Source organism: Myxine glutinosa, chromosome 2, assembly GCF_964187855.1.
Source record: "Myxine glutinosa chromosome 2, kmMyxGlut1.1, whole genome shotgun sequence".
Classification (NCBI taxonomy): domain Eukaryota; kingdom Metazoa; phylum Chordata; class Myxini; order Myxiniformes; family Myxinidae; genus Myxine; species Myxine glutinosa.
In genome coordinates this window covers 159,810,822-159,838,010 of record NC_136262.1, presented here as the reverse complement: position 1 = coordinate 159,838,010, position 27,189 = coordinate 159,810,822, and the positions used below count along the sequence as shown (strand labels likewise).

The following is a 27,189-nucleotide window of genomic DNA, read 5'->3' as shown; positions in this document are numbered from 1 at the left end:
ATTTTGGGTGACGATTCTTGGGACTTAGCCGGGGTACTGATGCACGATGATAATCGCACTATGGATCGCACGCACTAATCGCACTATCACATCACATGGACCCTATTTGAAAGCTATCGCCCTCCGAAGGGCAACGTACTCGTTGATGCAACGCCCTGCCTGAAAGGCAACACCATTGGGTACCGAATGCAGACCTGCAAGGCCAGCGCAGGTACGTCCTATGCTTTCAGAATGATGAAGCCTCACACGATTTCCTTTCAAAACAGCATCTTTACTTCACTGCACAAGTTTGCAAAGATAAACTCAGGAAAATGTTTCATTTATGAATTATGATCAAAGTTCATGAGCCATTCAGTCACCCCACTAACCTAACCAACAGGAAGCATTGGCACAGCAGCACAGCCATGCCCCTTCAGTCATTGATTTGACCTCGCAGCTGCGTATGGAAGAAGAAGAACAAGAAGACATCATTTGATCTGTGCTGATTTTCTTAAAACGAGAAGCTATCTCGTAGTGCTGGGTCAGGCAATGCATCGGTTCTAACTTGACAATGAAGGGCCTTGAGCCGGCTGTGTGACTGACTCGTTGACGTGTGCTTCCGTTTCCGGCCAAGAAGGCCAGTGATTGTACTTTGGTCTCTAATTGTTTTTTTATAGTCTAACCTTTATTCTTCCAATTTTTAATATTCCTTATCCAAAGGGCAGCTGTTCGTATACTGCATACGGATGTAGTTTTGATCGAGTCTGATTTTGTCCAGAATCGAAACCCGATGGCTTCATGCCAACACCCTTTGCATTGTTTGCGTGTTGAATTTCGCTCTCGGTGTTATCTCCCTGCTCACACCCGTGGTTTATACACGATGCATCGCGTACCTGACAGCTCGGTTCATGGCGCACTCAACTCGGCCACTGTAACGATGACGATTTCACAAATTTTTCCCTCTTCTTCACAAATTTCACAAAACCCTCTTATGGTGAAATTGCCAAAATCAAGACTCTCTGCTCACCTTCACTCCTTCATTCCTCTTTTTTCCCGCCTCTGGAACAAACTCCCTCACTCCCTTCAATCCCACTCCTCCCTCCAGGTCTTTAAAACAGCTGTTCACCACCATCTCTTATCTTCCCCCATCCAAAACCTTGATCTTTTCTACCCCCATAATTCACCCCAGATCCCCTTTTTTTTAAAATACCGACTTCTTTCCTGGAAGTTCTAGCATTGTCCATGTGTTTTATACCTTTCCCGCCCCCCGCCTTCCCATGCCTCCTTCCCCCAAGCCCTCTCCCTCCCATAGATCTCCCGATGTCCCTGTTCTCTGCTGTTGTGCTTGTGTGCTTCCCTCTCTCCCCCCATCTTGTCTCCCGCTCCCTTTATTGTATGTTTTTTGTCGGGTTTTTTTTTTTTTTTTGTGATTGATGTTAGTTCTGACACGAGCCTCGATCTTGTAAACAAACAAACAAAAATAATCGTGGCTTTTGGAGCATTTCATTTGATGTGTCTCGTCATCCGAACACCGTTTGGCAGTTTAATGTCGCTCCCTTCTCGTGAAGTTGGACTGTGGGATCCTCGAAGCAGCTCGGCATTCTTGCCCAACATATTCTCAGGTGTTCTTTACCAACTTCATAACCTGTAACTTGCACTTCATGCAAACTGAGCACATGCATCACATGGACTCTTTTATTTTTGGGAAACTGTGACTAATAAAATGTTGTTTTAAATTGACGAAGATCATTCGATTATGCCACCAGCAATTTGGCATGAGGGCTGGCAGGATGGTCTCGAGGTACGCACGCTCACCTGTGTACCGCATAGCCTGGGTTTGAATCCAGATCCAGCTATAAACTCTCATTCCGGGGTTTCACAGGCAGGCTGATTCATCAATGTGTGTGTCGTCCCTCGGATGGACGTTAAGCTGGGCGTCCCGTCTGGCAGCCTTGGTTGGTGGAAGTTAGTAGATCCCACGGTGTCCTTCACAAAGAACGGGCGAGCTATGGTCAGGTCCCTAAACAAATTCCTGCACACTCGGTCAAGTATCCTGGGTCGCAGTGGCAAGACTTCCAAGATTGCAACCCCAGCCAAGAATCGTCTTCGGCAAAACTGATACTCTATATATAGTACATGGTGTACAAGTACAGGTAATAAACCTTGCAATTTTTGTCGCGCTAACCCATCCCCTCTTTTTCTATTTATTTATTAGGTACAGTGCACGAGTGAATCCCCACGTGGTAGATCGCTCAGATGGACGTCACTGCGTTTGTGCACATCGTGGTAAAGTGCCGGTGACACTTTCCATGCGGCACGACGGTCTCAAAGACCTAATCTCCATCTCCAGCCATGCTACTCTTCCCAACATGTGGGCCGCCTGGCAGGCAGTTCTTCCTCTTGTAGAAGAGCTGGGGAGGTTGTTACTCGAGTGGCCCGGTCTGCATTACACTCTGCACATAGTATGTGCTCGTTGCCTGCGCCGGGGTTCAACACACCTGCATACCTTCCCAGGTTCGAGTTATTCCTATCATTGGGAGTTTTTTTTAAATCAATCTTGAATTTTTTTTCATTATTTATTATATTTATTCATACATTTTTTTCTGTGTTTGCATTGTTGCAAACTTTAGAGAATTATGAGATCTAATCACTATCAATTTTACAATTTTGAAAATGACATGAAAGACTACAACGGCACTCAGTAGAGAGCATACCTCCACCTGGTTGGCCATATCACTCAATGGTGAAGAATCGCTGAGAATAATTCTACTAGCTGGATCCGGATCTGGATCTTCACCAAAATTGAATCGATTCTTCCTTACACACACACACACACACACACACACACACACACACACACACACACACACACACACACACACACACACACACACACACACACACACACACACACACACACACACACACACACCCTGTCCAACAAATTTCGTCCGAATCCGTCCACAACTTTTTGAGATATCCTGCTATGTATCGTTTTTGGCCCTATATTCCAATGGTGAGGAATCGCTTTAAAAAAATTCTAGTAGCCGGATCCGAATCCGTATCTGCACTAAAATCGAATCATTTCGTCCTTGTGACATACGCTAGATCTCTGCCAAATTTCGTCCGAATCCATCCACAACCTTTTGAGATGCTTTGTTCACAAACTGACAGACAGGGGTGAAAACATAACCTCCATCCACCTTTGGTGGCGGAGGTAAAAATTATCGACAAATACACTTTGTGGCATAATGGTTCGAGTACCGGCTCTGAATTTGAGGGGTCAGCACCAAAGACTACAAATGTCACCAGCTGCTTCCATGTGGACTTATATGGGATAGGGCAGGGACAAACCCCTGCATAGGTTGTCATGCACGAGGAGCCAAAAATCTCTCCTCAATTGCCCTGCCGAGTGTGGAAAGCCAAGCGACATAAATATGAGGTCGTCTCTACCGAGAGTGCTCCGGGAAGTTGTGTCACTTTCCCCAAGCTCAACGAGTGTTTTTCTGAAGTAGTCTGGTGTTGTTTCATGTACTTGTCTGCATACGTGTACCTGATTTGTGTTACAGCTCCTACCTGAGCCTTACATCCTGATTTAAATAAATGCACGATGAGGCAGCAAGTGAAACTGCAGTCATTTATTTCCCAGTACATTAATTTCTTTGGAGGCGGCCATGTCGACTCCATGATTGGATGAAGCTCGTTTGTGATGTCACACATGTATTCATTAGTCAATATTAGCCGTACAAACACTTGTAGGTGATGCTGCATATTTCATAGGCAATCGTGGACTCTACATGGCCGTCCTGAGCAGAAATTCTGGGAAGTTTTCCAAGATCACATTAGTTGCTAAATAGCACATTTTCCATACAAGCGGATATAACTTATCTTGTCCGAAGTCTAGTTTTGTTCACTGCTATTATTCACTTTGGTAGAGCTACGAGCCCGACCTCCTCCACTCCCATGCACTGAAAAACCTCGGAAACATTTTGAGCATTTGCCATCACATGCATTTTATTTCGTAATTATGGTGAGCTTATATTATTGTGGAAGGAATTTTCTGTTGACGTTGTACGTATGCCATGGGAACCTGCATTGCCACACGTCATCAAGTTTGACCTGGCAAAAGGTTCGTGCCTCAGAACTGCTTATGCAGCATTCATTTGTGCTGTCCATCTTTAAACTGGAGAGGGTTTCATCTATCACAAAGTGATCTGACCATTACCGTCTCAAGTTAGAAACTTTGGTTTGTCTCCTTTCGATTCTCTTCCAAAAACTATTACATCTTTATTATCCCCATACCTTTTGAAAAAACGGGGAGATATTGTAATCGGCTCAATCTGTCTGTCCGTCATGCTAGCTCCTTCTAAATGTTTGGGCAGAAATCCACCAAACTTGGTAGTTATGATCAACACATTATGATCAACACAGTATAAATTTTTGGCCCCGCCCATCATTGGAGTGGAGTCAAAAGGTCACCGTTGAGAGATGGGGACAAAAACGATATATAGCATTTCAAAAAGTTGTGGATGAGTTGGTTAAGTGACAAGAACGAGCCGTTCTGATTTTGGTTCAGGTCCGAATACAGATCCGGCCTATCAGTGGGATACAAAACATAACCTGCCTCACACCTAGCTCGTCTTCACGCTGTTGAAACCAAAGCGTTCAGAATCATCGGAATCTCCCGCGATACCGCTATCTCCGAGGGCCTTTCACTTACTCACCGCAGGCAGGTTGGTGGTCTTTCCGTCTTCTACCGACTCCTCTCCGGCCTTGCTCCCCCAGCTCTCTCTGGGCTCTGTCCGCCAAATATTCCTACAGGTCGCACAAGATCTGCCTGCAACCCTCTTATGGTTAAACTGCCAAAATCAAGACTCTCTGCTCACCTTCACTCCTTCATTCCTCTTTTCTCCCACCTTTGGAACAAACTCCCTCACTCTCTTCACTCCCACTCCTCCCTCCAGGTCTTTAAAACAGCTGTTCACCACCATCTCTTATCTTCCCCCATCCAAAACCTTGATCTTTTCTACCCCTGCTAATTTCACACCAAATCCACTTTTTTGAAATACCAACTTCTTTCCTGGAAGTCCTTGGTGACCTTGTGTTTTATACTTCTCCCACCCCCTCTTCCCCTTCCCACGCCTCCTCCCCCAAAGCCCTCCCCCTCCCGCACATCTCCTGATGTCCCTGCTCGCAAATGTTGTGTTTGTGTGCTTCCCCTTCTCTCCCCATCTTGTCTACTGCTCCCTCTTTTATATATTTTGTTTGTATGTTTGATTTTTTCATTTTTCTTGTGATAGATGTTAGCTCTTTCACGAGCCTCGATTCTGTATACAAAAAAACAAACAACAAAAAAAAACCTGTGCAGCCTGGCGGATGTATGCTACCTCCGGTGCCATTCTAGTTTTTGTTGTTTTTGTCAAGTTATTATTATGTTATGTCAAAAGTCCGATATTATGGTACAAATCGGACACGGACAGACGTTGCATTTTGGGATGTTTTTCAGCTATCATTGCTTTTGGCCTTCCCGTCATGTCAATTCCCATCAGCCTAGTGTTTAATAAATAGCACCGCAAAGCGGGCGTAACCCCTCAGCCCAAGCATGGTGAAAGGAAGCATTGATGATAATTTGTATTTGAAGCGAAGTTGTATACCGAGTAGGATTTTGCAGTGAAGAAATTTTTGCCCATGAACCCATTAACCCATTTCACGCCAATGAACCTTCCTCTACTCAACCCCAACACACACTGCAAAAATGGATTTAATCGGACAAGTCGTTCTGCTCGAAATTGACGGAAACCAATTTCAAGATGGCTGCCGTGGCGGCCATATTGAAAATCGCAGCGCGCCCATTTTCGAAAGGCACCTTCCTCGACTCAACCCCAACACACACTGCAAAAATGGATTTAATCGGACAAGCCGTTCTGCTTGAAATTGACAGAAACCAATTTCAAGATGGCTGCCGTGGCGGCCATATTGAAAATCGCAGCGTGCCCATGAACCTTCCTCTACTCAATCGCGACGCGCCCATTTTCAAAAGGAACCTTCTTCTACCCAACCCCAACACACACTGCAAACATGGATTTAATCGGACAAGCCGTTCTCCTTGAAATTGACGGAAACCAAAAGTTGACGGACGCCCGGACGACGCCCGTGAGACAATACCCCTTAGCCCATTGGGCTGAGGGGTGAAAAGGCATTTTTGTTTTTGTTTTTATTCATGGAGGTGCTTTTGTGACTTTCTGAGGACTGTTAAGAAGCAACAGCAAACAAAAATTATTGTGTACAGTGTACACATGATCTGTACCATGTTTATAAATGGAAATCCCAAATTTTTATTTGGTCTATCTGATAATTGGTTAAAAATTTGCCGTACGTGCAAATGGAGAGCACCTTTCTCATTGAAAATCTATTGCAACAGGTTGGGTTGGAAAGGAGCTCTAAAGATCACTCGCTGTTTAAATGATGCACAATTTGATGCATATTCATTGTGTATTTGTGTTTTTGTATTATTAAATATTTGGCTGGCGGGATTGTCTTGAGGTATCAGTATGTACACTTTGAGCCGTCCAGCCTGTGCCTCATGTTAAACTTGGCGTCCCATCAGCCGGCATTGGTTGTTGGATGTTAAATATCCCATGGTGTCCTTCACAAAGAGTAGGTGAGCTGTCTCCGGCACCCTGACCAAATTACAAATTTGTGCCACCATCAGTTGAGTATCCCACGTCTGCGTGTTGTTTCGTTCTGTCCTAGATTGGTTCTAGCCTGGAAGTGTGTCCCGCTTAGTCATAAGTCATATAACACACGCTGGAGCTCTGTAAAGAGTATACGTCTCCAATTAATTATTATTATAATACATGACTGTTTGATGTGCAGTATTAAATACAGAGCTTGAGAGTGAATTATTTTAACTTATATTTTAATATAATTATATTAAAATATTTTAATATATTTAATATATTTTATTTATTATTTTATTTAAATATTTAATAATATATTTTAAATTTTTATAATTATAATATTATTATAACTAGCAACGGTACCCGCCCTATGGGCGGGGCTTCAATTGGGAGGCCCAAATGAAAAGGCAAAATATCAGAATTTGAAGGCTTTTTTCATTTGAAACAATTTATATAAACATCCGTTGAATTATATCACACGCAAATCATCAAAATCTAAACAGTACATGGCGCCCATTTTGAAAAAAGATTGAATTCTGCAAAACGGATGCGGCCGCTGCACGTCTTTCTCAGTCGCACGTTTATGTGTGAAGAGTGCACGCCGAATCTGTAACACGGAAGCGGCCACTACACCTGTTTCTCAGTCGCTTTGCACACGCTGCCGTGTTACTTCGGAGCCGCACGTTTATATAGGAAGAGTTCGTCAGGAGTCGATCTACTCTCTCCTGGTACGTGGAATAAAACAGTATTTGTAGAATTTCAACAAAAGCCACATCACTGTTCATATCGGTAAATATTATTCCATCGTGTTTGGAAAAACTGGAAAATTGAAAAACTTGGAAAAATTAGAAAAACAATATAGCCTATTTTACTCCCAGGGATCCCAGGAATACCCACCCAAAATATCGTTGCGATCGGTTAAGCCGTTTTTGCGGTACCTGGGAACGGACGGACGGACATTTGGTGAATTGTAGTAAGATTATTTTATTTAAATATTGAATAATATATTTTAAAATTTTATAATAATATTATTATAATTCATTTAGAGCAGGTCAGTTTTACAAACTAATGTGGGAATTTAACTGTCTCACATCATACTGCAAAGTAAATAATGTTACATTGTCGATCAATTTTATCTTAATTTGAACAAACAACTTGTAGTTTCCAGTGGTATCTTGGGTAATATTTGTTAACAGGGCAACTAGCGTACTGGAGTAACGCCCTGTTGTGTCGAAGCCAGTTAGACGTGTCTGTCAATGATGTAATGCAAGCTAGAATTAAAAAATACAGGTGTAAATGTGTGACAAACGAGCATGGAATGCTTATAAAGTTACACTTCACTGGCAGATTGAGCGACCTTTGGACATTGTTAACGGTCTGAGCTTAGAGTCCAAACCTCCTCGATTAATGGAGCCCAGATGATGAAATCGGTCAATTGCGAGGTCCGTTTATTGGTTTCATTGTGACACATTGGATATAGGTACGTGCGTCTTGTGGACACGTTCGGTTGGGATTTTTGTGTCCGTTAACGTTGTGTAAATGTGTCGGTACACATGCTGAAAGAATGGTTCATATCACTCTAATTTTAACACCATGTATCTAAACATAGGCCTGTATAAATAATACTTGTAAAAAATATTTAGGTGCTCAAGAACAGAGCAGGTTAAGAAGCTGGTTCACGTGGAATTACAGTACTGTACCTACAAACACTATGATATGAAGTAGTAGTGTCTCGATCAGGAGGGAGAAGACAACCTGGGATTTGAATCCTGAACCTGAACCTGAACCTGGGTTCTGAGCATCAGCAGCGATCAGTTCAGATCGGAAGACTAAAGATGCCAACTATGTACAGTCACGTGAAAAAGTAAGTACACCCCATGTAAAGTTTTGACTTTTTCAACATATTTCAACATACAGCTATTTGATTTTCATTTCAACAATATTGATAGATAAAGGTGATATAATATAACAAATATCATGAAACATTTACATTTGTCGTCCATTGTATAATTAAAATAAACATAAATGCAAATTTCGCATGTGGAAAAAGTAAGTACACCCTTGGCTCTAATAGGTGGTATTGCCCCCTTTGGCAGAAACAACCTCAAGTAGGCATTTCTTACAACTGTCTACCAATCTCTGACACTGACTGGGAGAAATTTTTGCCCACTCCTCCATGCAGAATTCTTTCAGCTGTGTGATGTTTGAGGGGTTTCTTGCATGCACAGCTCGTTTCAAATCCCCCCACAACATCTCGATGGGATTTAGATCCGGGCTTTGACTTGGCCATTCCAGAACCCTCCATTTCTTTCTTTTCAGCCATTCCTTGGTGGATTTACTGGTATGTTTAGGGGTCATTGTCATGTTGCAAGGTCCACCTTTGGTTGAGCTTCAACTTTCTGACAGATGGCCTCACATTATCCTCAAGCACCCTCTGGTACAATGAAGAATTCATAGTGGATTCTATGATGGTGAGCTGCCCAGGCCCTGATGCAGCAAAGCTGCCCCAAACCATAATATTTCCACCACCATGCTTTGCAGTTGGTATCAGGTTCTTGTGGTCAAATGCTGTCTTTGGTTTTCGCCAAACATGTCTTCTGGTACTGTGGCCAAATAGCTCTACCTTTGACTCATCTGTCCAGAGCACATTGTTCCAGAAGTGCTGGTCTTTGCCTCGGTGTTCATTGGAAAACTTTAGTCTTGCCCTGATGTTCTTTCTGGACAGCAAAGGTTTCCTCCTGGCACACCTCCCATGTAGATCAAATTTGTGCAGCCTCTTTCTAATGGTAGACTCGTGCACTTTGACATCAACAGTGGCAAGAGCTACCTGTAGGTCCCGTGATGACATTCTGGGGTTCTTAGAGACTTCTTTCAGCATCTTGCGGTCTGCTCTCGGGCTGAACTTGTTGGGGCGGCCTGGCCTGAACAAGTTGGCAGTTGTTTGGAATCTTCTCCACTTGTCGATGATCTTCCGGACAGTCGAATGATTGATTTCAAATTGTTTGGAGATCTTTTTAAATCCCTTCCCAGACTCGTAGGCATCTATAACCTTCTTTCTGAAGGCCACAGAGAGCTCTTTTGATCGAGGCATTGTGACGCCGCACACTTCAACAACAAAGGGAAAACCAAACGAAATGTCTGAGGTTTAAATAAGACAGGTTCCTCCAAGATCCTCTCTAACGATGTTCTAATCATTTACACCTGAGCTGGTGCACCTGATTCTAATTTTAGGTATTTGAAGTAGTGATAAATGTAGGGGTGTACTTACTTTTTCCACATGCAAAATTTGCATTTATGTTTATTTAAATTATACAATGGACTACAAAAAGGTAAATGTTTCATGATATTTGTTATATTATATCACCTTTATCTATCAATATTGTTGAAATGAAGATCAAATAGCTGTATGTTGAAATATGTTGAAAAAGTCAAAACTTTACATGGGGTGTACTTACTTTTTCACGTGACTGTATTCTTTTCTCGGCAAACACTTGATCGTGGAGGAGCTAGACCACAGAACGGATAAGGACGTAACAGAACCAAACGAACAGTAGAAAGGGAGGGGAAACGCACCAACAGCTGGGCCGAGGGACAAAATAGTGGGAGACATTGACAAATAAGGAATGAGGGGTGCGGTTGGAAACATGGGGAGGACAAGATGGATAGGGTTCGAAGAAAAACTTGGAAAGGGGTGACTTGGTGTTGGTTAATGGGGAAAGATAAAATGATGGTTTTGGATTGGGGTGATGTGAGATGGTGGTGAACAGCTGTCTTGAAGACTTGGAGGGAAGCATGAGATTGAAGCGGATGTGGAAGGTGGTTTCGCAGGTGGGGGAAAAAAGAGGAACAAATGAGTGGAGGTGAGCAATGACTGGATTTTGTTAGTTTTGCTAGAAGAGTTTGACGGTGGACCACATGTGCCCTGCAGAAACCATTTCCATGTCGTCGAGCATAGCAATATGTGAGGCAAGTGCTCCAGCCAAGATGGGGGATCAGTATTACTGATCAGGGTCAAGCTGCGGATGAAGGCCTTGTAGGTGGATAGGAGTTCAGGTGTGCAAAGGAAGGACGTTGTACGACAGAGGATGCCCAGTCGGCGACTGGCTTTGGAGGCCAGCTTGGAAATGTGGTTTGCCCAAGAAAGATCATGGCTGATAGTGAGATCCAGGAATTTGAATGACTGAACTTCCTGAAGAAGATTGTGAATGAAGTAGATTGGAGAGTTCACCAGACGGTCCTTTCGGAGAGGGATAGTGTGAGAGTTATCAGGATTGAAAAACATAATGTCGTGCAACTCCGGTTAACACCAGAAGGTCACGGATGGACCGAAACAGATTTAATGGAGGTGATAACCAAACACGGATTCGGCTATATCTCGCGCGGGAGGAAGGAGGAAAATGGAAGCTGTGCAAGCGCTTAACTGCGGACACTCTGATCCTGTAGAGGCAATTAACTCAAGCGGGCACAGGTTTAACAGGGGATGGAAAATAATACAAGGGTTTATTAAAGTAAAAAGGCAAGGACAGGAAAAAGCACACGCCGGTAATAAAATGTCCTAAATCGGGACGTCCCCACACACAGATATCAGAAACGAGACACAGGAATATGAATGAAAGGAAAAGCACACGTTGTGTAAAATGTAATGGGGATTGGCCTTATCTTTCCCTCGTCTTGTCTTGGTATCGTCCACCACGTGGCTCCAAGCTCCGCTCGTGCTCGCGCGCCACCAGGCCTTGCTCCAAATTCCAAAGCACCCACGAGGTCCCACAACAGGAAAAGCACCCCGCGTCCAACGCAGGCTAGCGGCTCCAAGCGAGGTCGATCTTCACACATGATCGGCCTGCCACGTCCCAGTCAGCTCTCCCGAAGCAAACGTGCAAGAAGCAAGCGAACTCCACTCAGGCTATGACTCAACTCAACTCGGGCTGCGCAAAACGAAGAAGAGAGAAAATGGCGTTCGGCGCTCCCTTAAATAACCTTTTCGGTGACGTCAGCCTTGGCGCGCTACCAACCAGTGACTTCCACCGAACCTTCCAGCTTCATGCCTCTCGCACTCGTTGGCTGGAGGTTCGCTCGCGCCCAGCGCGCCGACCAATCACAGGACTGTAGCGTGGTGATAGCATGTAGCGTGTAGCGTGGTGATAGCTCGTAGGTGCAGCTGGTGATAGCGCGTGGCACTCGATGTGGTTAGGCCTGTCGGAGGTGTAATTGGCGGCGGCCATCATCGGCGGTGCCCCGGCCTGGTTTCCTTGCCTGTTCGTCTTTCAAAGTCACTGTCAGGGAAGGGAGTCATTTAATGTTGCACTAAGGAGATCCTAACTAAGTGTCTACAGGTGTGCATTGCCATAAGGGACAAAGGTTTAGCTACCAGGTGTGACATACAGGGGCTTTATTCTTTAATCCCTATGCTACTTATCACTCGAACATCCTGGTATGCTCACGGGTATACTCTTAACCGACAAAACGCCTACACATGAAACTTATTACAAGGTAGATTCCTTACCGTGACAGACGAAGCACGTTACCTACACAGATCTATCTGGCTCTACATATTGCTAGCCCACCCGACATAACAATATTCTAAGTGTTTGACCAGCTTGTCATTCCATGGAGATCTTCAGAGAGGGAAGTGCTTGTTGCCCGTCTATCTGAAATATGAGGGATGCAATGAAACCAAAAAAGGTAAAACTGAAATTCCTTTAAATCACGTGGATTCTATTTATTTATTTTGATATTGGATGCCAAAAACCCTACAGAGAGAGGTGCAGTATTGAAGGTGTGGGAAGGATATTTCAAAGAGCTGTTGAATGGAGAAGGAAGTAATGGCGAGCTGGAACTGCCGTGTTATGTGGAGTTGGTGGAGATCACGGAGGAGGAGGCACGGACAGCATTGAAGAGTATGAAGGGAAGAGTGCCAGGCATTGATGAGGTGTGTACAGATATGATAATTGTGATGGGAGAAGTCAGAGTCAGTTGGACAAAGAGGTTGTTGAATGAATGTATGAGAGTGTTCAATTCCGAACGAGTGGAGGACAGGATTAATTGTGCCGTTTTGGAAGGAAAGGTGTATGTTCAAGATACGGGGAAGTACAGGAGCATTACACTCCTTAGTCGTGTCATGAAGGTGCTGGAGAGGGCTCTAGGCAGCAGGATATAGAAGAGTGTGGAGAAGGAGATCTGAGAAGAGCAGCAGGGGTTTACAAAGGGTAGGGGAATGACAGATGGGATGGTCACGCTGAAGTAGCGGGTGGAGAAGAGGTGGGATATGCAAGGTGCAATGGCATTGGGATTTGTGAACCTGGAGAAGGTCTACGACACTGTCCTGAGAGAGATGGTGATGACAACACTGAGATAGATGGGAGTGCTGGAAGCAGAAGTTAGGTTGGTCGAAGGGATGTACAAGGGAATGAAGGGAAGACTTTTGGTTGGTTCTGGGATGTCGGAGGAGTTCAATGTGAACATCGGTTTGAGGCAACGAAGCTCTCTCAGCCCACTCCTGTGGATCATGGTGATGGAGCTGGTAAGTCGGAAGGTAAACATGAGAGGTATTATGGGGAGGATATTGTATGAGAAAAATCTGGCTGTTTTGGTTGAGAAAGGGGGAGATGCAGTGAGTACTGGGGGAGTGGAAGAAGTCATTTGGGAAGCATGGGCTAAAGATGAGTATGGAGAACACTGAGATGATGTGAGTTGGGGAGCAAAGAAAAGAAATGAACATCAGGATAAGGGGGGAGAGGAGATCAGACAGGGAAATAGGTCCGAGTATCTGGGGGTAACAGTGACCGGGGATGGCAAGTCAAAGGCAGAGGTTCGGAGAACGATTCAGGTGGGTGCGAATGTGTGGATGAGGGTGTAATGGCAGACAGAAAATTTCAAGGAGATTGAAAGAAAAGGTTCTGATATCGTGTGTAATGCCGGCCTATCTTGACAGTATGGAGGCGGTGGCACTGACAGGGAGGTAACAACAGAGGCTGCGGGTTTGTGAGAACAACTGGGTGAGGATGATTGTGGGAGTGAAGAGGGTGGATAGAAGGAGAATTGATGAATTGAGGGAGGAGTTTGGTGAAATTCCAGCTGAGATGGGATGGACACTTGGTGCAGGCGGGGGAAGAGAGAATGGCAAAGAGAGTGGATGGATTGAGGGAGCAAGGTAGGAGGAAAAGAAGTAGACCACCATTGGGATGTGAGGATTGTGTGAAGAGGGATATCAGTAAGGTGTGGGGGTGGTTGTAGAGTGGAGAGCAATAGTTGAGGAGTATCGTGGTCAAGGCAGGGCAGGAGCTCGGTGTCATTGGACCTGGCCAAGAGCAAGAGGAGAAGAATGCCGCTTGCACTATACGCCACAAATGTTACAAGCTAAGTTTGCTTTTTGTTTCCATGGAAGATCGTAATGTTTGAGTAAGTTTTGGCCTCTTCTTGACTACAAGCTGCCTGCTTGTTCCAGATCCACCAAACCTGATGTTTCTCTTTCTTCAACTAACCTTGCTTGCATCATCTCCCTATGACGTCATTCTCTTCAAGCACTGAGGGATTTTGCTAAATCCCAATATTTCCAGCGAAAGGCTTCACTATCATTTAGCCCAGTGTCAGTAGTTTGTTTTGTGGAATATTAGGGTGGCCCTTAAACGGGGTGAAAATTTTAAAATGTTAATTTGAATGTTCTCATGGCCTAAATGTGATCCATTTGGGATAGAAACACTGCAGTCAAAATTTCATACACGTCTGATTATATTTAGAGGTAGTCCAGGCACCTTCAAGAATCAAGATTTTATATATATTTTATATTTCTAGTCCATAGATGTGATAATTATTCATGAGCATGTTTTATCAAACGGTGTTTATTTATTTCTGTGATACATACTGTATTATCTGTGATATGTGTTTTTAGTGTTACGTGACCTCAATCACATGGCCTACAGGGGGAAATGTTCAAGGGTGCTGGACCACCTCTACATATTTAGGAGTTTAGCGGACATTTGGCCTGCTTTGTTTTTAGGGCAAATGGACCAGTTGTAGAGGGCGAGAGCTTAATATTTCAAACTTTCAAAAATAAGGGCCACCCTAATATATATACTGTATATATATATATATTATTTTTTAAAGAGAGGATTAATTGGTTTATTTTACACTTCATTTTGACAGTACCTGTGCATGCACCTTGTTTACACCTTTTTCCTACGTGCATTACCTCTGCTTTGGTAACAGCTCGATCACATCATTGAGGTTCTAAATTTGGCAATTGTAATTTACATTCTCTTGTACCACCTCGTTTGTTTCATCATCGTGGTATGGCATTACCTCAATCACCAAAAGTGAACAGATGGTATGTTTTTACTCCCGTCGGCTTACTCACAGACAGATAATTTCAAAAAATTATGGATGGATTCGGACAAAACTTGGTGGACAGGTTGGGTGAGGGACCCGGACTGATTGATTCGAATACGGACTAATTGAAGATCCGAATCCAATAATTATTTAATTATTTTTCAAGTGATTCCTCACCATTGAGAGGTGTGGCCAAAACGATATACAGCATGATATCTCAAAAAGTTGTTGACTAGTTATGACAACACTTAGTGGATCAGTTGGTTTGGTGACGAGAACAAGTTGATTCGATTTTGGTTCAGGTTCGGATCCAGATCCGGCCTATCGGTGGGATACAAAATGTAAACTGTTTAGTCTGGCGGAGGTGTGCGCTCTACCGAGTGCCCTTCTCGTTTTGAGATACGATTGGCAGCCGAGCGAATGCCTTTGCCATAACGGCATCTCGATTGGCAAAGCACCGGCACATCCAAATTGTGTTTTTCACCAAACCCGTCTGCTTACATTACTCGAATAGCATTGCGTACACGAAGGCATTGAGTTTGAAGGTTACCTTGTTTATGTACATGGTGTCCATAAAGGGATGAGGGGAAATTCCCACCACCTCACACCAGGTGACTGAAAATGACGAGGCCTTTGAAGGTTTTTATTGGGTGAGTGATGGTACTTCCCCTGCTTGGCCAATAAAAGCTGATCTATCAACATTTCACAATTAAGTTGCCATGCTTGGCAACCTTTTCAGAATCACGAGTGAGGTGGCATCGCCAGGTCACCTGCTTCCAATGTTAAAAAAGGGAGAGAAAAAAACAAGTTGCATAGTCTTCGCTGGCTGTGTGCACACACCCCTTTTCTGGCAGCATACTCACACGGTGTGTCCTTGCAGTTGTGTGCCCATTGTTGTATTTTTGTGCTGAGCTAGCGAAAGGCCTCTTTGCAAGTTGGTGTAAGAGATCGCGAGCAATGCCGAGTGTGTATCTCGACCAGCTGAAAGCAACCGGAGCCTCTTACGCATCGGTTCCTGAATGTTGCTTGAACGAGCAGTAAGCACTTTCCAACATCGAGCCATTAACCGCCAATTAGCCCATGGGGATGTCTGCGTCGGACGAGACCTAACATGACAGCATGGCTCGCCTGCAATGTGCACATGTGAGGATTTCATTCCAATCCTGGCTTGCAGTTCCAGTACTGGCATCTTGCTTTCCAAAACGGGACAGATTCCGACATGCTCTTTGCGATATTACTAAGTGAACCACCTTCAGAGGCAATTTTTCCCCGCAGAGCAGGGGTTGGCCTTTTTCGGGCACCGTGGTCCCCTTTTTTTGAAATCGATGTTTTATGGCCGGATGCCCTTCCTGCTGCCAACCCTGTTAGTCGCCTCTTGCAACACACAGGGAATTACCAGTGAACTGGTACTCAATTTGCCGATCTCAGAAGGATGACAGGCTGAGTCAACCCACCTGGCGTTAATTCAGCAATCGACCGGGATTCGAACCCAGGATCCTAGGACCCCAAGCTGGCACCCTAATCGCTGAACCGAGGATCCCAAGCTGGCACCCTAACCGCTGAACCCAGGATCCTAGGATCCCAAGCTGGCACCCTAACCGCTGAACCCAGGATCCTAGGATCCCAAGCTGGCACCCTAACTGCTGAACCCAAGATCCGAGGATCCCAAGCCGGCACCCTAACCGGTGAACCCAGGATCCTAGAATCCCAAGCTGGCACCCTAACCGCTGAACCCAGGATCCCAAGTCGGCACCCTAACCACTGAACCCAGGATCCTAGAATCCCAAGCCGGCACCCTAACCGCTGAACCCAGGATCCCAAGCCGGCACCCTAACCGCTGAACCCAGGATCCTAGAATCCCAAGCTGGCACCCTAACCGCTGAACCGAGGATCCCAAGCTGGCACCCTAACCACTGAACCCAGGATCCTAGAATCCCAAGCCGGCACCCTAACCGCTGAACCCAGGATCCTAGGATCCCAAGGCGGAACCCTAACCGCTGAACCCAGGATCCTAGGATCCCAAGCCGGCGCCCTAACCGCTGAACCCAGGATCCTAGGATCCCAAGCCGGCGCCCTAACCGCTGAACCCAGGATCCTAGTATCCCAAGCGGGCACCCTAACCGCTGAACCCAGGATCCTAGGATCCCAAGCCGGCGCCCTAACCGCTGAACCCAGGATCCCAAGCTGGCGCCCTAACCGCCGAACCCAGGATCCTAGGATCCCAAGCCGGCACCTTAACCGCTGAACCCAGGATCCTAGGATCCCAAGCCGGCACCCTAACCGCTGAACCCAGGATCCCAAGCTGGCGCCCTAACCGCTGAACCCAGGATCCTAGGATCCCAAGGCGGAACCCTAACCACTGAACCCAGGATCCTAGGATCCCAAGGCGGAACCCTAACCGCTGAACCCAGGATCCTAGGATCCCAAGCCGGCACCCTAACCGCTGAACCCAGGATCCTAGGATCCCAAGCCGGCGCCATAACCGCTGAACCCAGGATCCTAGGATCCCAAGCCGGCACCCTAACCGCTAAACCCAGGATCCTAGGATCCCAAGCCGGCACCCTAACCGCTGAACCCAGGATCCTAGGATCACAAGGCGGAACCCTAACCACTGAACCCAGGATCTTAGGATCCCAAGGCGGAACCCTAACCGCTGAACCCAGGATCCTAGGATCCCAAGGCGGAACCCTAACCGCTGAACCCAGGATCCTAGGAACCCTAACCGCTGAACCCAGGATCCTAGGATCCCAAGCCGGCGCCCTAACCGCTGAACCCAGGATCCTAGGATCCCAAGCCAGCGCCGTAACCGCTGAACCCAGGATCCTAGGATCCCAAGCTGGCACCCTAACTGCTGAACCGAGGATCCCAAGCTGGCACCCTAACCACTGAACCCAGGATCCTAGGTTCCCAAGCCGGCACCCTAACTGCTGAACCCAGGATCCTAGGATCCCAAGCCGGCACCCTAACTGCTGAACCCAAGATTCTAGGATCCCAAGCCGGCACCCTAACCGCTGAACCCAGGATCCTAGAATCCCAAGCTGGCACCCTAACCGCTGAACCCAGGATCCCAAGCCGGCACCCTAACCGCTGAACCCAGGATCCTAGGATCCCAAGCCGGCACCCTAACCGCTGAACCCAGGATCCTAGGATCCCAAGCCGGCACCCTAACTGCTGAACCCAGGATCCTAGGATCCCAAGCCGGCACCCTAACCGCTGAACCCAGGATCCGAGAATCCCAAGCCGGCACCCTAACCGCTGAACCTAGGATCCCAAGGCGGCACCCTAACCGCTGAACCCAGGATCCTAGGATCCCAAGCCGGCACCCTAACCGCTGAACCCATGATCCTCGGATCCCAAGGCGGCACCCTAACCGCTGAACCCAGGATCCTAGGATCCCAAGCTGGCACCCTAACCGCTGAACCCAGGATCCTAGGATCCCAAGGCGGAACCCTAACCGCTGAACCCAGGATCCTAGGATCCCAAGCTGGCACCCTAACCGCTGAACCCAGGATCCAAGGATCCCAAGGCGGAACCCTAACCACTGAACCCAGGATCCTAGGATCCCAAGGCGGAACCCTAACCGCTGAACCCAGGATCCTAGGATCCCAAGCCGGCACCCTAACCGCTGAACCCAGGATCCTAGGATCCCAAGGCGGCGCCATAACCGCTGAACCCAGGATCCGAGGATCCCAAGCCGGCACCCTAACCGCTCAACCCAGGATCCTAGGATCCCAAGCCGGCACCCTAACCGCTGAACCCAGGATCCTAGGATCCCAAGGCGGAACCCTAACCACTGAACCCAGGATCCTAGGATCCCAAGGCGGAACCCTAACCGCTGAACCCAGGATCCTAGGATCCCAAGGCGGAACCCTAACCGCTGAACCCAGGATCCTAGGATCCCAAGGCGGAACCCTAACCGCTGAACCCAGGATCCTAGGATCCCAAGCCGGCGCCCTAACCGCTGAACCCAGGATCCTAGGATCCCAAGCCAGCGCCGTAACCGCTGAACCCAGGATCCTAGGATCCCAAGCCGGCGCCCTAACCGCTGAACCCAGGATCCTAGTATCCCAAGCCGGCACCCTAACCGCTGAACCCAGGATCCTAGGATCCCAAGCCGGTGCCCTAACCACTGAACCCAGGATCCTAGGATCCCAAGCCGGCGCCTTAACCGCTGAACCCAGGATCCTAGGATCCCAAGCCGACGCCCTAACCGCTGAATCCAGGATCCTAGGATCCCAAGGCGGCACCCTAACCGCTGAACCCAGGATCCTAGGATCCCAAGCCGGCACCCTAACCGCTGAACCCATGATCCTCGGATCCCAAGGCGGCACCCTAACCGCTGAACCCAGGATCCTAGGATCCCAAGCTGGCACCCTAACCGCTGAACCCAGGATCCAAGGATCCCAAGGCGGAACCCTAACCACTGAACCCAGGATCCTAGGATCCCAAGGCGGAACCCTAACCGCTGAACCCAGGATCCTAGGATCCCAAGCTGGCACCCTAACCGCTGAACCCAGGATCCAAGGATCCCAAGGCGGAACCCTAACCACTGAACCCAGGATCCTAGGATCACAAGGCGGAACCCTAACCGCTGAACCCAGGATCCTAGGATCCCAAGGCGGAACCCTAACCGCTGAACCCAGGATCCTAGGATCCCAAGCTGGCGCCCTAACCGCTGAACCCAGGATCCTAGGATCCCAAGCCTGCACCCTAACCGCTGAACCCAGGATCCTAGGATCCCAAGCCGGCGCCCTAACCGCTGAACCCAGGATCCTAGTATCCCAAGCCGGCACCCTAACCGCTGAACCCAGGATCCTAGGATCCCAAGCCGGCGCCCTAACCGCTGAACCCAGGATCCCAAGCTGGCGCCCTAACCGCCGAACCCATGATCCTAGGATCCCAAGCCGGCACCTTAACCGCTGAACCCAGGATCCTAGGGTCCCAAGCCGGCACCCTAACCGCTGAACCCAGGATCCTAGGATCCCAAGCCGGCACCCTAACCGCTGAACCCAGGATCCTAGGATCCCAAGCCGGCGCCATAACCGCTGAACCCAGGATCCTAGGATCCCAAGCCGGCACCCTAACCGCTAAACCCAGGATCCTAGGATCCCAAGCCGGCACCCTAACCGCTGAACCCAGGATCCTAGGATCCCAAGGCGGAACCCTAGCCACTGAACCCAGGATCCTAGGATCCCAAGGCGGAACCCTAACCGCTGAACCCAGGATCCTAGGATCCCAAGGCGGAACCCTAACCGCTGAACCCAGGATCCTAGGATCCCAAGGCGGAACCCTAACCGCTGAACCCAGGATCCTAGGATCCCAAGCCAGCGCCCTAACCGCTGAACCCAGGATCCTAGGATCCCAAGCCAGCGCCGTAACCGCTGAACCCAGGATCCTAGGATCCCAAGCCGGCGCCCTAACCGCTGAACCCAGGATCCTAGTATCCCAAGCCGGCACCCTAACCGCTGAACCCAGGATCCTAGGATCCCAAGCCGGTGCCCTAACCACTGAACCCAGGATCCTAGGATCCCAAGCCGGCGCCTTAACCGCTGAACCCAGGATCCTAGGATCCCAAGCCGACGCCCTAACCGCTGAATCCAGGAACCTAGGATCCCAAGCTGGTGCCCTAACCGCTGAACCCAGGATCCTAGGATCCCAAGCCGGCACCCTAACCGCTGAACCCAGGATCCTAGGATCCCAAGCCGGCACCCTAACCGCTGAACCCAGGATCCTAGGATCCCAAGCCGGCACCCTAACCGCTGAACCCAGGATCCTAGGATCCCAAGCCGGTGCCCTAACCACTGAACCCAGGATCCTAGGATCCCAAGCCGGCGCCTTAACCGCTGAACCCAGGATCCTAGGATCCCAAGGCGGAACCCTAACCGCTGAACCCAGGATCCTAGGATCCCAAGCCGGCGCCCTAACCGCTGAACCCAGGATCCTAGGATCCCAAGCCAGCGCCGTAACCGCTGAACCCAGGATCCTAGGATCCCAAGCCGGCGCCCTAACCGCTGAACCCAGGATCCTAGTATCCCAAGCCGGCACCCTAACCGCTGAACCCAGGATCCTAGGATCCCAAGCCGGTGCCCTAACCACTGAACCCAGGATCCTAGGATCCCAAGCCGGCGCCTTAACCGCTGAACCCAGGATCCTAGGATCCCAAGCCGACGCCCTAACCGCTGAATCCAGGATCCTAGGATCCCAAGGCGGCACCCTAACCGCTGAACCCAGGATCCTAGGATCCCAAGCCGGCACCCTAACCGCTGAACCCATGATCCTCGGATCCCAAGGCGGCACCCTAACCGCTGAACCCAGGATCCTAGGATCCCAAGCTGGCACCCTAACCGCTGAACCCAGGATCCAAGGATCCCAAGGCGGAACCCTAACCACTGAACCCAGGATCCTAGGATCCCAAGGCGGAACCCTAACCGCTGAACCCAGGATCCTAGGATCCCAAGCTGGCACCCTAACCGCTGAACCCAGGATCCAAGGATCCCAAGGCGGAACCCTAACCACTGAACCCAGGATCCTAGGATCCCAAGGCGGAACCCTAACCGCTGAACCCAGGATCCTAGGATCCCAAGGCGGAACCCTAACCGCTGAACCCAGGATCCTAGGATCCCAAGCTGGCGCCCTAACCGCTGAACCCAGGATCCTAGGATCCCAAGCCTGCACCCTAACCGCTGAACCCAGGATCCTAGGATCCCAAGCCGGCGCCCTAACCGCTGAACCCAGGATCCTAGTATCCCAAGCCGGCACCCTAACCGCTGAACCCAGGATCCTAGGATCCCAAGCCGGCGCCCTAACCGCTGAACCCAGGATCCCAAGCTGGCGCCCTAACCGCCGAACCCAGGATCCTAGGATCCCAAGCCGGCACCTTAACCGCTGAACCCAGGATCCTAGGGTCCCAAGCCGGCACCCTAACCGCTGAACCCAGGATCCTAGGATCCCAAGCCGGCACCCTAACCGCTGAACCCAGGATCCTAGGATCCCAAGGCGGAACCCTAACCGCTGAACCCAGGATCCTAGGATCCCAAGGCGGAACCCTAACCGCTGAACCCAGGATCCTAGGATCCCAAGGCGGAACCCTAACCGCTGAACCCAGGATCCTAGGATCCCAAGCCAGCGCCCTAACCGCTGAACCCAGGATCCTAGGATCCCAAGCCAGCGCCGTAACCGCTGAACCCAGGATCCTAGGATCCCAAGCCGGCGCCCTAACCGCTGAACCCAGGATCCTAGTATCCCAAGCCGGCACCCTAACCGCTGAACCCAGGATCCTAGGATCCCAAGCCGGTGCCCTAACCACTGAACCCAGGATCCTAGGATCCCAAGCCGGCGCCTTAACCGCTGAACCCAGGATCCTAGGATCCCAAGCCGACGCCCTAACCGCTGAATCCAGGATCCTAGGATCCCAAGCTGGTGCCCTAACCGCTGAATCCAGGATCCTAGGATCCCAAGCCGGCACCCTAACCGCTGAACCCAGGATCCTAGGATCCCAAGCCGGCACCCTAACCGCTGAACCCAGGATCCTAGGATCCCAAGCCGGCACCCTAACCGCTGAACCCAGGATCCTAGGATCCCAAGCCGGCACCCTAACTGTAACTGCTTAGCCAACAACAGGCACGCGACGTTACTAAGTGTAGCAACGTATTTAAAAAAAATGGACAATTTTAAACGCGTGACATCACCAATGATTTGGTCACTATTTATGATTTAATACGCAAATGTTGTGTTTGTGACCACCATGCTGGCTTGGAAGCCTGATGAGAAAAAAAAATGCACTTGTACAAGTCATTCGGTACCATTGCTGACTTGAATAGTTCCAATATAAGTCATCAAAAGCACCAGGAAGAATCAAAAATAGACCATAAAAAGAGAAATGCAATTGAGAGTAAACGAGAGAAAAGGGAAGTTTAAGAGATAATTTCATGACAATTACTTGGCACCCTCCTTTGTACATTCCATGCTAAGACAATTGGACCTTTCAAGGTTCAGGCCTCGGTAACAACACCGCAGCAAGGTTCTGGGAACAGACGGCTTGTCCCCGTTTGGCACGTGCTCTTTGTAGCATCCGCTGGCTCGTTCCTGTGGAAGATTCCTGTGGTCCGCCTGCCACTGCTTTAGCTCGACAACGAGCCGCAAACGTGGTGTCACCTCGTTTATTTCTGCCGCACTCTTTTGTACTGCCACGATGAGGAAGTAAACGAGGTTACACCACATGTGTGGCTTGTGGTTGAGCAAAAGCAGTCGCAGGTGGACCACCCACCAGAGTGGGAAATTGTCATAATAATCGTGTGTGTGTGCGTGTGCCTTCAAGGATGCAGCTAACTTTGACTTGCATAACTTATTTTTCTTGGACTTCATCCATAGATGGTGTGTTATGGAGCACTTACATTCATTTATTTATTTATTTATTGTGTGCATTATAAAAAGAGAAATCGATTTGAAATGCTCTTGGAGGAACATTTCTCAGCATTTGCTAAAACCGCCCAGGGATCATCAAGCGATTATATCTCCGAGCAGTGGGAAGTGTATGTGTGTGTGTAAACTATTTCCTCAATTATCTCTCCTTGTTTTGCTTCTTTTCTTTGCTGCCCGTACGTTGCATTCCAGGGCTGGAGGAATGAGGGTGGGCCTGGAGTGGGGAGTGGTGTGAGTAGAGATCTGGACATGTGGACACACTGTTGTAAGCTCAGACGTCAGCAGACACCCACGCACTCTGCATCATACCTCTGACTGCCAGGCCAAATCCTCATTCTTGTCACAGCAGGTCAACTACTGTGTTTGCCTGTCTTAGCATCTCCTTAGCTTATCGGTTCGGAATCCTGACCCAGGTATAAACTCTCATCCTTGTGCTTCGCACCGTGGATGATTCATTAATGCGTGTGCCATTCCTCCGATGGACGTTAAACTGCGCATTTGTTGGTGGCCGTTAAAGATCATCACATTGTGTCCTTCACAAAGAGTGGGTGACCTATCGCCAAATTCAAATTCATGCCCTAACGCTAGTCGAACGTCAGGCCGAGCCAGCCGGTTCGTGAAAGACTCGGGTTGAGCCTTCCCCAGCCAACTCCAAAAGTGGGTATAATAGTGACAGTTAAAGAAGAAGAAGAAAACTTTAAAAAGCTGCAGAGTCTGAAAAACAAAAGGTAGATCAATTTGAAACTCCACAAGTGGGTATACGAGTGACAGTTAAAGAAGAAGAAGAAAACTTAAAAAAGCTGCAGAGTCTGAAAAACAAAAAGTGGATCAATTTGAAACTCCACAAGTGGGTATGCTCGTGACGGTTAAAGAAGAAGAAGAAAACTTTAAAAAGTTGCAGAGTCTGGAAAACAAAAAGTGGATCAATTTGAAACTCCACAAGTGGGTATGCTCGTGACAGTTAAAGAAGAAGAAGAAAACTTTAAAAAGCTGCAGAGTCTGAAAAGCAAAAAGTGGATCAATTTGAAAGTGAGATTCACGAAGTGTAATTGCAGGCCCATCTCAAAGATTCTGTTCTTCCCCTGTTTCCTCAACATTGAGAGATTGCTTTCCTACTTTCATCTTTCCTACACCATCTTGCCCATTACTCCAGCATTAAAATGCCACCCACCTCTCCCAGATTTAATATGGTGATAATAGGATCACTACTGGGAAATGGACGTCTGGATAAAGGGACAGCATTGGTGGAGCTCAAGTTTTGCAGTTCATCTTATTTTCCTGCTGCTGCTGCCATTTCCCTTCCGGTTGTAGTTAACTGAAAAGTAAATATTGCCAGTCGTGAATATTGTACATTGTGGGCGTTTGGTGACATGTACAGGATACTCCAGCGCTTACATGCTTTCCGCTTGGCCGAGCTGCTCCTGGCTCGCATCCCAGTTCAGATTTCCTTCTCGTTCTTTGCTCAGCATTTTGTGTGATCGTCTTCTCTGCCCGAAGTCGGGCGCTTTGGCAAGACGATCTTTGGTTCGGCCAACATTTGTGGCGATTCGACCTAAAACTGTCTGTGCTGCCCCCTCGGCTTTAACGGGGCACTGCGGGTACGTTCTCAAATTTCTACAAACATTACCAGAATACGCGAATATTTATTTATTTTCATTGATTTGAGGGTCACAGAGGAGCTTGGTCATAAATAACTTGCAAGACAACAACGTTTACGTCAGTCGGCATCGGTGTACTTTAGTGTGCATTACAAGGCCAAGTGCAGAGACAAACGACCATAAAAAAAAAATATGGAAAAATAAATAAATAAATATATATACTAGCAAAAGTACCCGGCATTGGGTGGGCGGGGGGGGGTGGGTGGAGAGAAAAAAGAGAAAGGAGGGGGGGGGGGAAGTTAGAAAAGGGAATGATATGTCACACAGGCAGACACAAGGACACACACACAAGGACACACACACCGGATTAAGGCTTGCCAGGGCCGGGGGCAAAGAATATTTTCGGGCCGGTCTCAACATGAGTGCCACCCCCAAGGCACAGGTTGTGAGGTTGAGGAAAAAAACTTCTCTCGTCTCTGGCTTATTTAGATTTAGAGTTGAAGGATCCATAGTAATAAAATACTTTTTTTTATTTTCCTCATGTAATTGATTATCCGCGCACATATAAACACGAACTTCATGCCTCCCCTCCCCTCACTTACACTCTTCACTCACATGCAACTCATGGCCCTCCTTACACTGTTCACTCACTCGGAACAACTAACAGCCCTCCTTACAACGTTCGTCCACACAGAATGTCTCGCAGGCTTCTTTATACTGTTCACCCACACGCAACTCATGGCCCTCCTTACACTGTTCACTCACACGGAACATCTCACGGCCCTCCTTACACTGTTCACTCACACACAGTATCTCACGACCTTCTTTACACTGTTCACTCACACGCAGTATCTCACGGCCTTCTTTACACTGTTCACTCACACGCAACTCATGGCCTCTCCTTACACGGTTTACTCACTCAGAACAACTAACTTACACCATTCACTCAACCCCTGCTCTAACAGGGAAAATGGCCTTAAAATGCCTGTTGTTGTGTTGTTGTGACTCACGGAATAACTCATGGCTCTTCTTACACCGTTCGCTCACTCAGAACCAGTCATGGCCTTCTTTGTACTGTTAACACATATGGAACATTACACCAATCACACTCAACTAACTCACACGATTCACTCCACAGTTTTCCTTGATCGCTCCCTCATGTCATGCTATTTTAGTAAGAACAGAACAGATTTTCAAGTTTGGACCATGTCCAGGCAGCTATTTGTGTTTGTAAAAAGCGAAACTGCATAAAAGCGTTTTATTCACTCAATTTTTGGGCCATTCAGGATCTGGGGCCGGGAGCAAATCTCGCTATAATACGCCATTGAAAAAAAACAAAAAGAAAACACACACACACACACCTCCCATATGAGCGCTTTTGAGTGGATCAAGGCACCGCGGCCTGTTCGAAGTGCCGTTGCAGTAAAACACAAGCACGCATCAAGTTCATCAACATGACAAAACGAAGGCACCAAAGGTTTACCTTTAAAGAGGCCTTTGTTCATCCAACGGTGTACTTTCTACTTTTTAAAGGAAGGAAATAAATTAAATACAGTATATCATAAGCATAGCAGGATGAGGGACACGTTCTTTTAATTCTATTTTAATTTGATTCATGTTGCCTTCCTTACGAAAAGGTTTGCCCATGGAGTACACAGGCGCGACTGCGGAAGCCTTGCCGTCGATCCTGCTGGTTAATTATTTTCGTTTTAATCAATAAAGTTAAACTTTTGGCTACATTCTTTAATATTTTTTTCACTTGATATAATCGTTGGAACAGTAGAAAAGGTTAAGTTTAATGCTTTGACAATGTGGAGTAGGAGGAAGGACACCCTTGCTGAAAGTTGAGTAAAAGATATACATGGTTATAAGAATTACTAATGTGTTAAATTTTGTCAGATTTCACTCCAGATTTCGATACTTGTTTCGTGAACGGGATCCGATCCTCAAATCCAAATCTACATTTCGATTTTATGATTTAGTTATTGCATGAGACTAGATCGTGTTTCCAAGGCAAGGCACATTTGAATTGGCCGGAACAAAATGGTGGCTTAAGAACCCAGCGATGTGCCAGTGGGCTAACCAAGATGGTGGATCGCCATTTTGGTAAGGCTTTTTTGGGTTGTTTTTTTGTTATGAGCACCTCGTTAATCATCTTCAAAAAGGGTGTTGAAACACAACCAAAC

The 27,189-nt window shown here is 47.7% G+C and overlaps 1 protein-coding gene across 4 annotated transcripts in view; it reads left to right on the top strand.

The window, feature by feature from the left end:
- MFHAS1 (multifunctional ROCO family signaling regulator 1) overlaps positions 1 to 27,189 on the top strand; it is a 54,150-nt gene that overhangs the window by 3,454 nt on the left and 23,507 nt on the right. For 3 of the 4 annotated variants that reach the window (XR_013622405.1, XM_068106869.2, XM_068106870.2), the window contains exon 2: positions 2,195 to 2,493. Coding sequence is in view for 3 of the 4 variants with exons in the window: in XM_068106869.2 (XP_067962970.2) it covers positions 2,195 to 2,493 (299 nt within the window). In the remaining variant the exon portion in view is untranslated. Of the gene's footprint in view, positions 1 to 2,194; positions 2,494 to 26,640; positions 26,862 to 27,189 lie in introns of those variants that run through there. The other variant, XM_068106871.2, reaches the window with a different exon arrangement.